Source organism: Vicugna pacos, chromosome 6 (genome assembly GCF_048564905.1).
Source record: "Vicugna pacos chromosome 6, VicPac4, whole genome shotgun sequence".
NCBI lineage: Eukaryota > Metazoa > Chordata > Mammalia > Artiodactyla > Camelidae > Vicugna > Vicugna pacos.
Window position 1 is genome coordinate 52,341,816 of NC_132992.1, and position 18,422 is coordinate 52,360,237.

At 37.0% G+C, this 18,422-nt stretch overlaps 1 protein-coding gene across 7 annotated transcripts in view; it reads left to right on the top strand.

The window, feature by feature from the left end:
- The first annotated feature begins 2,304 nt into the window (after positions 1-2,304).
- The window catches only part of KLHDC1 (kelch domain containing 1), a 46,388-nt gene continuing 30,270 nt past the window's right edge, over positions 2,305-18,422 (top strand). For 2 of the 7 annotated variants that reach the window (XM_072963013.1, XM_072963012.1), the window contains exons 1-4: positions 2,337-2,485; positions 13,620-13,690; positions 14,165-14,282; positions 14,720-14,838. In XM_072963013.1, the coding sequence (XP_072819114.1) occupies positions 2,390-2,485; positions 13,620-13,690; positions 14,165-14,282; positions 14,720-14,838 (404 nt within the window). In that variant the 5' untranslated portion in view covers positions 2,337-2,389. Of the gene's footprint in view, positions 2,486-3,467; positions 3,484-4,100; positions 4,493-8,932; positions 8,960-13,619; positions 13,691-14,164; positions 14,283-14,719; positions 14,839-18,422 lie in introns of those variants that run through there. The other 5 variants (XM_072963011.1, XM_072963016.1, XM_072963014.1 and 2 more) reach the window with 5 other exon arrangements.

Sequence of the window (18,422 nt, forward strand, 5' to 3'; positions counted from 1 at the left end):
CTGACGAGCGAGAGCTTGCTTCCTTGGTTCCTGACTGTGAATGTGTTTCCCTCTCCCGAGTGCTTCATTGAGCCCCTCAGCGCTCTCATCGGTACCCTCCACCTTCCGAGACTCGGATCTGGCTCCTCCCGGAGCACGGGGCCCTCGAGTACTTATATTCACAAAGGCCCTGCAATTGCCCTGTTCCACCACAGGGTTTCCCCGACATTCACTTGAAGCTGCTACACATCACCATTATTCTCACCTACCCTGCTTTTTATTTAAGTTGCGGGCTTCAGATCTTAGCGAAATAGCAAACTCCGTGGGGAGATCAATAAAGCTGTGAATGTAATTATTCCGGTAGTATAATCAAAGGCAAGTTCATGTGCCTGCCGCACCTTGAGGCCAAACAAACTGAAAGGTCAGAGTCTGGAGCAGAGGAAGGTTTATTGCAAGGCCGAGCAAGGAGGACGGGGTGGTTCATGCCCAAGAAAACCCTCAACTCCTTGCTCGGTCCTGCAATAAACTTTTTTTGCTCCAAATTCTGACGTTTCGGTTTGTTTTGGCCTCATGGTGCGGCAGGCACACAAACTTGCCTTCGGTAACAGTAGCAATAGGCGTTTAAAGCCAGAGGTGACTATGAGATTGATTATAAGCCTTCCAGGAACTCACAGAAATCTTGGAGAGGGTTTCGGCATTCCATTGGAGGTAGAAAGGGAGTTTCTGGGACAAAAGGCCACCAGGTTCCATATGTTAATAACAACGATGACAACTACTGCTGCTACTGCAGGTTATGAGCCCCGCCTTTGCACCAGAGCTGTCCTTTGTGCCGTCTACCTTCCAGCCTTTACTCCTGACCATCCCCACCCTCCACCGCCAATCCAAAGTCAATATTCTAACAATCAAGTTACATTATTTACTTCCCTGCCTAAGACTCTTTGGCCTTACAGTTAAAGTTCAGACTCCTTAGCATGAGAGGACTATTGGGCTTCAAGATTGACTATTCCAGTTTTATCTTTGGCTGCTCCCTATAGGCATTCTACAGTCATATGGAACTATTTACACAACTTGTTTAAAAATAAATAAAACTCCCTTTGTGCACCTACATGCCCAATAGAGCACATATTTCCTTTGTCCTTTTCTGCTGTATTTCGTCTACATTTCTACTATGCCACTTTTCATCCCACACTGCTTGTATTTCTTTACCTATCTTTCCCTCTGACTGGACTTTGAAGGCCCTGTGGTAGAACTATGTCTTACTTATCTTAAAATTCACTTTGTTTATTCGTTTAGACAACAGATATTTATTTAGTATCTACATATTTAGTATTTATTTAGTGTCTATCACTACCAGGCTCTAGGGAGTCAATAATACTTAATTCTTCCAGAGAATGTCTAACAGAGCCTCAGTACTATCTACAGCAAGCAGGCACTTAATAAATGTATACCGAATAAATTAATAAATTAACTTGTTCTGAGTGGTAGGCCACCACATTCTCTTCTAAGGATAACTCTGGACAGGCGCATTTATAGACACTGGTATAATTATTTTCGTCTCTCTTGGCCCTAGTTTTACTTCAGTAGCATCATTTTATACAGAAGTCAGCCAGCTTTTTGTGTAAGAGGCTAGACAGTAAATAGTTTCGGCAGTGGGACTATGTGACCTTTGTTGCAGCTACCCAGCTCTGCCTACTCAACTCTGTGGCTTTCATAAGCAGACACAGACAATAATTATATGAATTAGGGTGGCTGCGTGCCAATAAAACTTCAGGTATAAATGCTGAAATCTGGAGTCGATTTTCATGAGCGACGAAATATCACTCTTCTTTTAATTTTTTCAACCATTCAAAATGTAAAACTGTTCTTAGCTTTTGAATCCTACAGAAACAGGTAGTGGAAAGATTTGGCCTCCAGGCTGTAGTTTGCTGGCATACGTTTTAGAAAATTCCTAATTCCCCCTCTCCTTATGGAGAACTATCTCTGTTGGAGTTTGAATAGAAGAGGCATTTTCTTCACAAAGCATTAATGTTATCAATATATTCATTTAAGTCACAGCAGCATCAAGCCCACGGACCAGAAGCCCACTGAGCCAGTGGATAAGATACACAGTGAGGTTGTGCTGCCCACACAACACAGTCCCAAATGCCATGAAATCAGCGGGCTGCAGTTCCGGAGAAGCCAGGGCACCTCCCTCCCCACGCAGACCTCAAGCATCCCTAGCTGGCAACCCCGCCAGGGGCCGACTTCCCGGGCGGGCTTCGGGACGGCGCAGCCGCACTGGTGCCGCCTTCCCACCAATCTCGACCCTCGACGCGTTCCGTTCGTGCGTGGAGGAGCCGGGCGGGAGGAGAGGCCGCTCCGTGGGCAGGGGCTGCGGCGCGCCCAGCGGCCGGGCCCAGCGACGGCGCGGATGGCGGACTCGCAGCTGTTCTGCGTGGCCGAGGAGCGCAGCGGCCACTGCGCCGTGGTGGACGGAAACTTCCTCTACGTGTGGGGGGGCTACGTGGTAAGGGGAAGAGGCGGGACGGGGCGGACTCGCGCCGAGGCCGAGCGGCTGCCCAGCGCCCGCCCACACTCGGCCCCGAGGCGGGGGCCGGGCCCGGGGCGGCACGGCGCGCCCGGCGCCCCCCGCGCCCCGCCCCTCCGCCGTCGGCCGCTCTGCCCGCCGCGCCAGGGCTTGACGCCGCCCCGCGGCTGCTTCCGCTGGGAAAGCCTTCTGAGCCCCGCGCCGGGGCTCTTCCCACTCTCCAGTCGCCCTCTCCTCGCGGCTGGCCGACAACCCCGCTGGCCCAGCCCTAAGTCAGTTACTGCGCGACTGATGATCGTTTTTCAGTGCTTGCGCAGACTTAAAAGCCCATCGAGGACGCCGTGCTGTATTATTTTGTAAATATTTCCTTATTCCCGCGGCGAGTTCCGAAATATCGGGAACACTGAAGCATTTAAGAATTTCTAAGTAAATTTTAGTGGCCTTCCTTTACCAATGGGTAATGACGAATTTTTTTTCGAGTCTCAGAACAGACGTATATTGACAACAATATACTTAAGAGTATGATGCTTGAAAATTCTTATATGACAGTGGAGGTTTGAATATATATATTTGTTTTGTTTCTATAATCATAGGATAATAAAATCAAAGATTCTAAAGATGGAAAACAGTTCAGGAATATATGACAACCCCTTTGGTTTACAGATTTTTTTTTTTAAAGCGAGCCATCTGGAGTTCTACTGGAGGTAGAACGTACATTTTTCTGACTGACTCGATACTATTACGTGACAGATGTAACATGACTCAATCGCTCACTGAAATAAAGTGCATACTATATATGTTAAATGATTCTCATATCCAAGTTGGTTTTTGTTGTTTTGTTTGTGTGTTTATTTTTAATTTGATTAGGTACCAGGATGGGAAAATTAGAACTCACATTTGAGTGCCTACTATACGTGGCATGTGCTAGGAAATCTCATAACCCTAATCTTGTATAATCCTTACCGTTATCTTGTAAGGTAAGTAATAGCCCCATTTTAAAAATAAGGAAGATGAATCACCAAGAGTAAATGATTTTAACGATCATTTTTACCTCAAGGGCAGCGGATTCCACTAGGTATATTGGATTTCCAAAGGCTACTTTTTCTAGGATCAACTAGCATTAAGTAGGTGACTATGCTTTCTGAAGGTCTAATGTTTCCACCACTTGGTCCGAACGAAAAAGTAGTCTCGATATAATGATGGTTTATGCAGAAGAAATGTTTTGATTGTTTTTGAGCTCTGCCGCTTCAAGATGTAAAGGTGTCAAACGTCATATGCTACATTGATTCTTAATATTGTAAAAGTTAAATGAAAGAAAATCTCACTTAAAATAGTTCTCTGTAATGTATCTGGTGACAGTATAGATTTCTTTTGGGCCCATAACTGAAATGTATGAATTTTTTACCTAATTTTAATCTTGAAAAAAATTGTGTGACTGATAAGATTCCAGGTCTCTAGCTGATAGTGAATAGAAATACTTATTTGCCTACTACTGATTGATCCAAAGAGTAAATGCTGTAAGAACTACCCCAGCAAGTACCACACAGATTTAGATCAAGTCTACTAGTTTTTAAATTCCAGGGATTGTCAGCACTTAAAATATGTCTAAGGCATGAGTGGAAGGGAAGGGAGAGTGGGAGGCAGAAAAGAAGACATGGCAGATCATGAGAAAAACGTAGAATCCTTTCAACATTTGTTATATTCAGATCCTTCTGAACAGCTAACAGACACTGGAATATGGAAGTAATCCAGTAGTCAGTAGTTAAGAACAATGGTCAGATGATTCCAGATTGTATGTTTCAAGCACAATTTTCCTCTTCATTAATACAGTGTGTGTTAATATTGGCAAACGTATATCCTAAAACTTGAATAGCCCGCATATGTCTGTCTAAATTACTTACTACTCTATTGTTAAACATATTCTAAAGGACATTGTATCTGAAAATAACCCTACCTCTGGAAGTAAGAGCAGCAATGCTGAAAAAAGTAAGTGGTAAATTTTAATTGGTGCCAGAATATTCTTTTGCTCCTAGTTCTTTCATATCCTTTCCACATTACTCAGATTCATACAATGTAGTGTTGCAACTAGGAACCATTTAAAAGTTGTGAGTAGTTTTTTTCCAAAATTTGGAGGAGAAGCACAGTGTTTTAGCATGTTTACAGATGATACGCTTTTCTCTTAAGGCTTAATCATATAAACTGTTTTATTTCCATAATACAATTAATGTTAATACATTTTGCCCTTAAGTTTTCCTTATAGAAAGTATCTGCACAAGTCTGCTTAACTGTGTATTTCTGTTTTAATAATGACTTAAAGGGAAGAAGAATCAATTTAGAAAATGAGAAGATTTGGAGACTTACAGTACTGGATATTAAAACATACTATGATACTGTAATAATTAAGTCAGTGGTCTTGATGCTAGTTGAGATGGTATGATGAAATGGAAAAGAAACTACATAAACAGCCAAGCATGTAAGACTATTTTGTATATAAAAAGTAACATTTCAATTCTAGAAAAACAAGTGTTTATTCAATAAATGATCCTGAGACAGTTGGAACATAGTGATAGTGGAGTTTTGGGATTCACAAATTAAGCGTACAGAAATTAAGCTGTACAATACCAGCAGAAAATATGTGATACTTGTAATATCTTGAGTTGGGAATAGAAAAATGAATTGGGAAAAAAACGATAAGGGAAAAATATTGGTAGATCAAAGTTCTAAAAAATTAAAATCTGTGCTTTCTAAACACCATAAAATGAGAAGGTAGACTGGGGAAGGTATTTGCAACGTATATGATAGACAAAGGTTCTGTAAAAATAAAGCAATGGCTCTTGAAAAATGAGCAATTGATATGCACAAGCAATTTACAAAAGAAGAAATAGGAATGAAATAGGAATCAAAGAAATCCAGCTGAAAAAATGAAATTTCTCTTCTCCAGTTTGCAGATATTACAAAGAATTTTTGTGAAGAGCATGGGGAAGTGAATTATTCATGCACTGGTCATGGGAGCACAGATTTGTGTAACCTTTTTTGAAGAGAAATTTAGCAATGTGTATTTAAAGCCGTGTATTTCTTTAACTTAGTAGTTCCCCATCATATATTCATAGTTGGTCACACATACACCAACCATGTTATGTGGAAGACATGTATTTGTAGATGCCCAGAATTTGAATCTCCTTCCTCTCGTAGTATCCCCATTGAGTGAATCATGTTGGTGTATTTATTTTAGTTCTCTGAGTACCTTCCATCTACCTTGATAAAATCTATATTCTATAAAGGTAGAGATTTTGTTTTCCTGTTGTGTCCCCAGTGTCTAGTATTGGGCATAGTTCATAGTAGGTGCTCAATAGAAAAGAACCTAAGTGCCAGGTACTTTTCCAGCCTCCCTTGCAGCTAGATTGTGAGCAAGTAGCTTGGATGCTGTTGGTTAAATTATCTGTGCTAGATTTGGACTCAGGAATAAAGATGTAAAAATTAGGACCTGAAGAGGATTCTTACCCAGCAGTAGGATTTTAGGAGGATAAGGTACCCGGCAGAAAAGGCAGTGCTACAAGCTATAGTGTGATGCTTACCAGTGCCTGCAGCAGTTAGCACACAAGACCTATTCTCAAGAAGGACTTAGACCTTGCTCCTCTTTACATAGATCGGAGGCTGGTTCTCCAGCTTTCCTGATGATTCTGTGAGCTGCCCAGTGTTCATTTCTTAAAATTTTAATTTTAAAATTTCAAATGTATGTACAAAAGAATATGTAAAATAACTGTCACGTTTAACTTCCAGATTAAGAAATCAGCTAGAATCAGTACCTTAGAAGCTTCCTGTTTATCCTTCACTGATTACGTTGTTCCTCCCACCCTCACAGGGTACCACTATTTTGATTTCTTGTTAATCACTATTTTCTTTATAGTTTTGCCACACATGCATCTGTTTCTGAACAATATATTATTTGGTTTTTGAATTATAGCATGTGTTTCTTTCATGACTTAATTCTTTTAGTTAACATTGTGTTTTTTAGATTCAGACATTGCTTGTATTCAGCTGGTATGCACTCAGATGGCTGTACCTGTGTTTACTTTGATGTTCATTCTGCTTGGTCAGTTTCTGTGCTGCCCGGTTATTAAATATTTTGAAAATCATCCCTAGATTCATTCATTCTATGTGTGTCCTGTATAATATAATAGTCTATTGTGTGAATTTAGTGTTATTTCTTATCTGTTCCACTATTGATGAATATTTGAATGTTTCAGGGGGTGTTTTTGGAATTGTAATCCGTGCTACATTGAGCATTCTTGGAACATGTCTCCTATTATACATGCAGAAGGGCATGTACACTCTCCAGTACACATACCAAGGAATGGACTGCTGGGTCTTGGTACACACAACTCCAGGTTTACTTGGAAATGTCAGTGTTGCCAAAATGTTTGTATCAATTTACACTCCCACCAGCCTCCTCCTTGCTCCACATCCTTGACAACATTTGATACCATCTGGCCTTAAATTTTTTGCCAACCCAGTGAGTGTGAGATGGTATTATTTCACTGTGGTTTTTGTTTGCTTTCCTTGATTTCTAATAAAATTGAGTGTCTTTTGATAGCTTTATGGACTATTAGTGTTTCCTTTTCTGCAAATATGCTGGTTTATGTCTTTTCCTCATTTGTTTGTTGAGTTGTCTATTTATTACTGACTTACAGAAATTCTTTATATAGTTGTATGAGTTAAATATGTCTTCTCAGTTTGTAGTTTATCTTTGTACTTTCTTGATGATTGTCTTTTGTTCGACAGGTCTTAGTTTTTCCCCCTCCTTTTTCAGTTTTATCAGGTAGGATTATTACAGTCTGATTGCACATACACATTATATTGCATGTGAATACATATATACAGTATACTGCACATTTTTGTAGTTTACATATATGTACTAATTATTGCTTCTAAGAACAGGTTAGATCTTTAGCTTTTTAAACATACATAGTTATCAAAGAACAGGTCTTAGTTTTGATTTCAGTCTTTTCCTTGATGTTTTGTGCTTCCTGCATCTTAAGAAATCTTTCCTAATGTGGAGATCATAAAGTCTCCTATATTGTCTTCTAAATAATTTTCAGTTTTGCCTTCAATGTTTTAATTTTTATTTTTAATCTAAAATTTGTTGTTTGGTTGGTTTAAGGTAGGGATCCAATTTCATTGTATTTTCAATATGAATAACCAGTTGTTCTTGTGTCATATTAAATAGTCCCCCCTCTTTCCCTGCTAACATGCAAACTCAGTCTGCCACACATTGAAGTTTTCATGTATGTGTGATCTGTTTCTTGGTTCTTTATTCTGTCCTGTTGGTCTGTTTGTATATTCTTGTGACAGAACCACAATATCTAAATGACAGCAGCTTTACCAGAAGTCTAAATGTTGGGTGGGGAAAGCGTCATCCCCATTCTTGTTCTTCAAGAATACTGTTTAGGGCTGTTTGTTCTTTTATATACTTATTCTTTACTATTTTTAATTTAGAGTAAAATACATAAAACAATTTGCCATTTTAACCAGGTTAGTATACAATCTGGTGGCATTAATTACATTCACAATGGTGTACAATGTTACCACTGTCTAGTTCCATAACTCTTTATTACTCCAAACAGAAACTCTGTACCTGTTATGCAGTAACTCTCCCTCCCTGCTTCCCACAGGGCACCCCTTCTACCCCAACCCCCAGTCCCCCACCCCCATCCTCCACCCCCACACCATGCCTGGTAACTTCTAATATTTCTGTCTTTATGAATTTGCCTTTTTCTAGAGGTTTCATATAAATGGAATGTTTGTCTTTTTGAGTCTGGCTTATTTTACTTAGCATGATGTTTTCAAGCTTCATCTATGTTGCAGTATGTATTAACACTTCATTCTTTTTTAAGGTGAATAAGATTACATTGTATGCATATACCACATTTTGTTTATCCATTCATCTGTTGTTGGGACACTTGGGTTATTGGCACCTTGTGTATTGTGAATAATGCAGATATGAAGATTGGTATCTGAGCCCCTATTTTCAATTCTATTGGGTACCTAGGAGTGAAATTGCTGGGTCATATGGCTATTCTACATTGAACTTCCAGAGGAATAGCCAAATTGTTTTCTACAGTGCTTCCTTATTTGTATAAACTTTAGAATCAGACTGTCAAATAAACTACCCTATGGGGATTTTATGTTGTTCTACTCAATCTTTAGATCATTAAAGGGTGATAGACATGAAACTGAGACTTCAAATCCAAGTATATGGTATATCTCTCTATTAAGGACTTTGTGATGTCTTTCAATAAAGTTTTTTAGTCTCTTCTTAGGAATCTTGTACATGTTTTGTTGAGTTTATTCTTAGGTTGTTTGTATTTTTATTGTTAATTTTTTAACAATAAAATTTCTTGATTGTTGCTAGTGTTTTGAAATACAGTTGACTTTTGAATATTTTTGATTATGGTAAGCTTTCTCAACTTACATTAATTCTCATAATTTATCTGTTAATTATCTTTTTTATTTTCTATGTAGTCACATAATCTAAAAGTGATGACAGTTTTGTTTCTTCCATCTTAATCTTTATTCCTTTTTCTTTCCTTTTCTTTACTATACTGGTGGACCTAAAGTACAGTGTTAAACAGAAACCTTTTTTCTTTTTCCTTGCTTCTAATCTCAGAGGGATTGTTTTCAACTATTAACCATTAAGTTTGATATTTGCTTTAGGGTTCTACTTGTTTATTTGTAGATGGCCTTTTTCAAATTAGGGATGTTCCCTTCTATCCAGTTTTCACTGAATGAATGTTGAATTTTGGAGAGTGACTTTTTTGTGTGTCATACAGAGCTAATCATATTTTTTCTCCTTTAATCTCTTAATGTGATGATTTATATAAGTAATTTTGTAATATTAAACCAGTGTTCCATTCCTTGGATTAAGCTCAAGTTAGTGTAATACTTTTTTTTTTAATACATCAGTAGATCCTGTTTGCTAATTAGCTTTAAAGGCATTTTACATCTTTGCATAAGTGGATTTGGTAGTCTTCCTTCTTTTATGTCCTGGAATAGATTTTTTTTGAAGATTGAATTACTTGTTCTTTGAATGTTTAGAAAAACTCATCTGTACAGCCATCTGGGCCCGGTACTTTGCGGGGGAGGTTTTAGACCTCCAATTCAATCTCTTTAAAGTTACGGGATTATTCTTATTTCCCTCACTGCCACCTCCAGCCCCAGGAGTCTGTCCATTTCATTTAGGTTTTAAAGTTCATTGGCATAAACTCAAATTGCTCATAAAACTATTTTAATCTCTGTAGTAACTATAGATAAGGCCCCTTTTCCATTCCTTGAAATTGTCAAGTGATGCTTCCCTTCCTTCCTCGCCCCCATGAGTAATCTTGACAGATGTTTTGTAGCCTTCAGAAACACTAGCTTTTGGTTTACTTGATTCTCTCTATCGTATTTTTTTTCCATTAATATCTATTCCTTTTTATTTCCTCCTACACTTTATGGGTTTATTGTGCTGTCACTTCTTGAACTTCTGAAGTTGGATGCTCAATTCATTCTTTCTGAGACTTAAGACTATGTTTTTGGGTGTATATGAATTTAGAATTCTTATACCTTTCCAGTTAATCAAACACTTCATGATTTTGTAATGATCCTCTTTATCTGTAGTAATGTTATTTGCCTTGAAATCTATTTTGCCAGTGATAATACAGCTACACTAGCTTTATTTGGCTAGTATTTGCATGGCATATCTTTTCCCACTCTCTGATGGAAATTTTGTGTATCTGTATATTTTAGATATGTGTCTTATAACCTGAAAAAAATTGGATCTTATTTTTATCCAGTCTGACTTTATCTGGAGAGTTCAGCTTATTTCTTCTTACTGTAATTCTGAAATATTTTTTCTTAAAATGTGTTTTATGTTTGCTGCTCTCCATTTCTCCTCCTCCTCTTTCATTAACTTTCACATTTTGAGGATTGTTTGAGGAGTTTTCTGTTTCTTTCCATTTTTTTCTTTGTATAGAAATTAGATGATTTATTTCTAGTCATCTGGTGGCTACTCTATCTCAGCATGAATCTTTCACAGAATTCAAAGTTAATGATTTTACTTCTTTCCATAGGGTTCAAGTACTTTAGGAACTTTTAAGTCTGATCATCCTTTCCCCCTAGTTAGTCCTATCCTGTTCTCCCCACCTCAAATTAGGCATCAAAAAAAGGCTAGCCATATTTTTTATATGTTTAAATTTACGCACACACTTTACCAGTATCTTGTCGTAATATTGCTTGTTGCATTTCAGATGTTTAATTTTGATCATTTTTCTTTTGCACTACATCTTTTAGAATTTCTTTAAGGGGTTGTCTGTTATTGGCCAGCTGTCTCAGCTTTTGTTTGAAAATTTCTTTCCTTGATTCTTAAAAGGTCATGTCACTTGGTATAGAATTCCAGGTGGACAGCTACTATCATTAAGCACATTGGCTAATTTTATTTAGTCTTGCGTTGTAGCTAATGAGAAGTCAGTCATTAGTTTTCATTCATTTGAAGGTGATCTGTCTTTTCTCCAGCAGTTTTAAAGAATGTATCTTTTTCTTTGGTATATAGTTTTATTATGATGTATGTAGGTATGGATTTCTATTTATTTATCCTGCTTTGGAACTTGTTAGGACTTCCTAGATCTCAGGATTGATGACTTCCAACAATCTTGCAAAACTCTCAGGCTTTGTCTCTTCAAATACTGCCTCACCCTCGTTCTCTCTATTACACCCTAGTGTGATTCTGGTTAGACTTAGTTCTCTCTCCTCCTCCATGTCTCTGAACTTCTTTTTTATATATTCCATCTCTCTGGGCTGTGTTTCTGAATGAATTAGTTCACTAATTCTCTTTTTTAGGGTGACCTTGACAAGAGCAATTTTAGTGAAATGAATCTGGGTTGATTAGTCTGGATTAGTGAGGTAGTGAGAGGTGAAGTAATGGAGACTTCCACTACAGTTAACTCAGTATGGAAGTTTTGTTGTGAAGGGCACAGAAAATAAGAGAAGGGGTTATGGAAGAGTTTTTTTGTTTTTAAAAAGATGAGTAACATCAAGGCATGTTTAGGTACTGATAAGAATGATCTAGTAGAGAAGGAAAAACGGATGGTGGAGGAAAGAAGGGATAATTTAGGAGTAAAATTGCTGAGAAAGTAAGAAGGAACTAGGTCCAGATTTTTCAGTTCTATGCTTCATTTGTGTTTTTGCAATACCCCTTTTAAAGATTAGTGAAAGGGACTTTTCTTTTCATGAGATGAGCATGCATTCAGTTTAACAGGTAATATTGATGTACCCATTCACTCACTCAATCCACAAATATATGCCTTTTATGTGCAAGTCACTATGCTAGATTCTGGGAACAGAATTACAACAAAATAAACACTATCTATGCACTCATAAAGCATATACCATGGTGGTGGTGGTAGCTGGGTATCAGACTAAGGACTTGGAAGGGGAAGGACAGGGCTTATGAGAGTATTTAACAGGGACCTTAATCCCTTAACCTTATTCTGGGAGATTAGAGAAGTACAATTTAAAGTGATTCCCAAAGAAAGAGTAATTAGCCAGACAGATACCGGGAGAGCATTCCAAGAAGAGAGAAGAGCATAGATGAAGGCCTTACTGCAGCAAGGAACTTTCATGGGTTTAGAAACTGAAAGAAGACAGGAGCATAATGAGTGAAAGGCAAGAACTTTGGAGGGATAACAGGTACGGTATAGCCCAGAATCATAAGGATTGTAGACTATCCTGAGAGCAATAGGGAAGCATTGAAGGGACCTAAGCAGAATAGTGACAAAATCCTTTTCCAGACTATTTCTGTTGTAAAAGGTGTGTGCATGAGGCTTCTAGAGCCTGATGCCATTAAACCTTAGAATCATACAATTAACTTCCCTTCTTAAAATTATTTATTTACTTAGCCATCGAATATGATTTCCTCAGTCAGACATGAGTGGAAGTTTCCTTAGAATTAATAGAATGGTTTTCTGCAGTGTGTGTGTGAGAGAGAAAGAGTGGGGAAAAAGAGAGATACAGACACAGATGGACCTGGTAGTCAATATACTATTTTAAAAATTAAACTAATATAGCAGTGAGAAAATTACTTAAATTTTCTTAGCATGTTAATAATTTATGCATTATACACTCTTAGAAATTCTTAAACTGACATCTTTTTTTTTTAAACAGGGGGAGGTAATTAGCTTTAATTAATTAATTTATTTTAATGGCGGTACTGGGGATTGAACCCAGGACCTCGTGCATGCTAGGCATGTGTTCTACCACTGAGCTACACCCTCCCCCATGTCTTATTTTTTTTTTAATACCTTTACTGTGGTACTTAAACTGATATATTTTAAAACTAGCTATTTTTGTGTTATTTTATAGATTCTAAGTAATCACGACAGATTTGTGTAAGCATTTATTTTAACCCCTAAGTTTTTAAACATAAAGAAAGTTGTTATTCTATTCTTATTTCTCTTTTCATCATAAATGTCAAAATGTACTATTCTATTTATGTTTTCAGCTTCTTCAGAAATTATTCCGATTCCTAGTTGTCATTTTGACTAGCTAAATTTATCTCGATCCTTAGATTCTATATTTAATGAACACTATGCCTTGGACATAGTAGGCACTCAAAAAATATATTCAGTGAGTCAAGGTATATGACACAGTAGTCTTAATTATACTTCATAAAAATTTCCTTTCTTAATGCCTTCCCTTCACCCCAAACTTACTGCCCTTTTCTGACATTCCTTTTCTTCCTGGAGTCATAGTCTTCGATATTCTGCTCTAATATTATTATTTTGCTATTTTTCCTTACTTGAAATCCCTTCCTCAGGTTTAACTGCCCTGAGTCTTCTTGAGACTCATGTACTTGCTATTTTGAATTCTAAACCCTTATTGTTTGCCCACTTCCTCTTGGAAAATGTCTCTCTTACCCTTCTCTTTTGATCTACCTTAATTTCTATTGAAAAAAACGTCTTTGATGCTGTGGATGGTTTTTTGTTTTGTACTATTTTCATTGCAGTTTTCCCATCCTGAGGAACTATTTAGTTGTTGCTTGTAATTAATAAACATAATTTTATGTATTCTATGTTTTTAGTCTATTGAAGACAATGAAGTGTATTTGCCTAATGATGAGATTTGGACCTATGATATTGATAGTGGGTTGTGGTAAGTAATTTTAAATTGCAGAATGTCTGATCTAAATATCTTTTATAAATGTTTTCATAGACTACAGGGAATTTGAGACCATACTAAGAACATACTACAACATTGTACTCTCTCTCTTTTCTTGTCTTTCAATGCTTTAATCTCTCTGGCTCTTCCTTTCCCCAGCTCCCTTTGTCTCTCCATTGTTTGTCCTTTTACCATTCCTCTCAAGGCTAAGGCTGTCTCTAAAGACTTTGTTCTACTAACTGATTCCCAGTTCTGATGAGACATGAAGACTCTGTGATTTTTTTTTCCCAGTAGGTTGAAAAATCTTTACCGTGGGTCTTCTTACAGTTTTTACAGTATTGGCTGCTATTACCTTTTAATTGTAATTGCCAGTGACAACTTTCATGGAAAAAGTACTCATGGAGCTCAAAGGGAATTATAATTTGCCTTCTTGGAGAGTTACGGAATTCCACGTTATTCTTGCTGCAGGACCATGCACCTCATGGAAGGAGAGCTCCCTACCTCCATGTCAGGAAGCTGCGGTGCCTGCATTAATGGAAAGCTGTACGTTTTTGGAGGATATGATGACAAAGGATACAGCAATCGAGTAATTTTTTTTTTCAATTCAGGAGTGCAGAAAAATGTAATGTTTAATGTATCACTTCATCTCACAAGTTTACAAATACTTTAATAAGAAGACATCTGTACAAAAGCTTGAGTTTATGATGAAAAAGTTTTCAAGATAGAGAAATGCAGCAGTTGTGCCCTCTCCTCTGTCGTGTCTTTCTACTTCAGACCGAGCTACACACTTAGCTGATATCCATAGGGCAAGAATGTGATGGAGAAAGATCCATTTCAGTATGTTTTATAAATTATTTTTGCTTCTAAAAGATGGTCTCATTTTCATTAACTCTACAATTTAAAACTTTTTACCTTTTAATTAGAAAAAAAGTAATATTATTAATTTTTGGATCACATATCCCTCTGACATATATTTAATTTTCCGATGCCCTGTCTGCTAATGGTGTTCTCCTCTTTTAAAAGCTTTATTTTGTTAATTTGAGAGCAAGAGATGGAACCTACGTTTGGGAAAAAATCACCAATTTTGAAGGTCAGCCACCCACACCACGTGATAAACTTTCCTGCTGGGTGTATGAAGACAGGTAATGCATCAAAATCATCTCATTAACTGCACTCAGGGAAAGATGATAGCTTGTGACCAAAATTGAGAAAGCTTGAAAAATCTGAATTTTTTTCAAGATATAGTTACAAACTTGTTTTGACACTGGTGATAAGGGCAGTTTTGAACCCTGGATAAGAGCCATGTCATAAAAATAAACATGGTGGAAGCAACCATTTGGTTTTTTGTTAAATTACTCTACTATTTAATTTAATTTTCTGAATAGTTAATATAGTCACATGGTTAAAAAATCAAAACCATATTAAAAAGTACACAATGAAAAGTCTGGCTCCCACTCCTGTCCCCATCACCCTATTCCCACCCCACACAAGCACAAATAGCTACTTTTACTAATATCTTTTATATTCTTACAGCAGTGGTTCCCAAATTTGTCTGCCATAGGAATAATCTGGGGATCTTTTGAAAGCTCTGGGGCCCAGGTGATACCCAGACTAATTAAATTACAGTCACTGGGGATATGACTTTTTAAAGCTTCTTGGGTGATTCCAAGATGCAGGCAAGTATGGGAACAGCTTCCATCAGTGTTACTTTATGCAGATAGAAGCAAATACATTCAAACATATGGGGGGATGGATGTTTATACATATTGCTCTTTTCTGCCTGCTCCTTACACAAATGTTGGCACACTCTGTACATTGTTCTGCATCCTGCCGATTCTTTTACTCAGCGGTATACCTTGGAGAACTTTCATCTTTCTGTATCTTTAGTTAGAAAGCTTATTTGTTTTTTGTTTGTTTGTCTTTACAGCTGCATAGCATTCTCCTGTGTGGGTATACCATGGTTTATTTAACCTTTCCCCTATAGATGAAACAACATTTGGATTATTTCCATTACTTTGCTATTACAAACTATGCTTTAATGAATATCTTTATGTGTATATACATATGATTGCAGACCTATTTGTTGAATAAAATTTCAGAATTTTATTTCTGGGTCAAAGGGTAATACTATATAGTTGTGATAACTGTTTGCTAGGGCTGCTGTGACAGAGTTCTATAAACTGAGTGACTTAAACAACAGAAATGTATTGGCTCATGGTTCTGGAGGCTTGAAGTCTAAGATCAAGGTGTCAACAGGGTTGGTTCATTCTCTGGGTTTTGAGGAAGAATCTCTTTCCTGCCTCTTCCCTAGCTTCTGGTGATCTGTTGGCCATCTTTAATATGGAGAAGCATCACTCTGATCTGTGCCTTTATAGTCACTTAACATCCTCTCTGTGTGTGCTTGTCTGTCTCCAGATTTTCCCTTTTTGTAAGAACACAAGAACTGCCCTTTTGTAAGAAGTCATATTGGATGAGGGCCTACCCTAATGACTTCATTCTCACTTGAATGCCTCTATAAAGATCCTGTCTCTAAGGTCACCTCCTAAGACATGGGATTAGACTTCAACATACGCTTTTGGGGGAGGGGGGTGCGATTCAATCCATAACATTAGATTTTGCCAACTTTTCCTCCAAAAATTGTGCCATTTTACATCATCAACAGTGGAGTGCCTTTTTCTCCACAGGCTTCCCAAGAGTTTGCTGAGAAATTTGTTTTTCTGTTTGCCAAATTGATAGGTGAGGCATGATGTCTTAGTCTTATTTGAGATTTCGTATGTTTATGGGCAATTTTTTTTTCTTTTTCTTTGAACTGAGAAAAATATCCTTTGCTAATTATTTTGTTTGATTGTTGGCATTTACAACCTTAATTTCTGGGAGTTATTTATGTATAAAGAGATTAGTGTTTGACTGTGATATGATATGAAAACATTTTTCCCGGGTTGTCAATTTGTCTTTTGACTTTACTTTAAATGTATTTTGCATGTATTAAACAGCTTTTTAAAACTGTTATTTAGGTAAATTTATCAGTAATTTCTTTTGTGCATTCTTGACTTTGAGTCAGTTTCAAAGGCTTTTTCCACTCCAAGATTATAAACTAATTCTCTTGTATTTTCTAGTACTTTGTCATTTTTAAAACCTGTAAATGGTATGAGATATGAACCCAAGTTTGTATTTTATTGTTTATTCTTAAAATTTTATAACCAGTGGTTTGTACCTCTGAATCCCCTTCACCTATTTCACCCGTCCCCCACCCCTCCCCTCTAGCAACCACTAGTTTGATCTCTGTATCTGCATTGTCATGTTTGTTCTTTGTTTTAATTTTTAGATTCTACACATAAGTGAAAACATACAGTATTTGTCTTTCTCTGACTTATTTCACTTAGCAAAATACCCTCCAGGTCCGTCCATGTTGTCAGGAATAGCAAAATTCTATTCTTTATTATGGCTGAGTCATATTCTATTGTATATTTATACCACATCTTCTTTATCCATTCATCTGTTGATGGACATTTAGGTTGCTTCCATATCTTGGCTATTATAAATAATTCTACAATGATGTTGAGGTATATATATCTTTTTGAAGAAGTGTTTTCGTTTTCTTTGGTTAAATACTCAGGAGTGGAATTACTGGTAATTCTGTTTTTAGGGAACCTCCATACTGTTTTCTGTAGTGGCTGTACTAATTTACATTCCCACCAACAGTACAGGAGGGTTCTCTTTTCTCCACATTCACACCAACAATTGTTATTTCTTGTCTTTGATTGTAGCCATTCTGACAGGTGTGAGGTGACATCTGATTGTGGTTTGGGTTTACATTTCCCTGATGATTAGTGATATTGAGCATCTTTTCATGTGTCTGTTGTCCATCTGTGTATGTTCTTTGGAAATATGTCTATTCAGATCCTCTCCCCATTTTTAAAATCAGGTTGTTTTTTATTGATATTGAGTTCTATGAGTTCTTTATAGATTTTGTATATTAACCCCTTACTGGATATATTATTTGCAAATAGCTTCTCCCATTTAGTCGGTAGCCTTTTGGAAAAGATGCTTCATATGATTTCAGTGTTCTTAAATTTATTGAGACTTGTTTTGTGGCATAGCATGTGATCTACCCTGAAGAATGGTCCATTTGCACTTAAAAAGAATGTATATGTTGCTGTGTGTGGTAAAATATGTATAACATAAAATGTGCCATTTTAACCATATTTAAGTGTACAATTTAATGGCATTAGTTGCATTCACAATGTTATGTGACCATCACTGTGATCAAATTTCAAAACTTTTTCATCACTTTAAATAAAAACGATATACCCACTAAGTAATCCCTCTCCATTACCCCTTCTCCTTTTCATGTGTTTTTGGCAGAAGACCTATCCTCTAATCTGCTTTTCATCCCCAGGAATTTACCTATTATGGATATTTCATATAAGTGGAATCATACAATATTTGTTCTTTGGTGTCTGGCTGATTTCACTTAAAATGTTTTCAAGATTTACTAGGTTATAGTATGTATCAGAACTTCATTCCCCTTTAAGGCTGAATAATATCCCATTGTTTGTATACATTACATTTTATCTCTCCATTCATCTGTTGATGAACACTTGGGTCGCATCTACTTTTTGGCTACTGTGAATAATGCTGCTGTGAATATTGGCTTACAAATCTTGTTTTAGTTACTGTTTTTAATTCTTTTGAATATGTACCTAAAAGTAGAATTGCTGGGTCA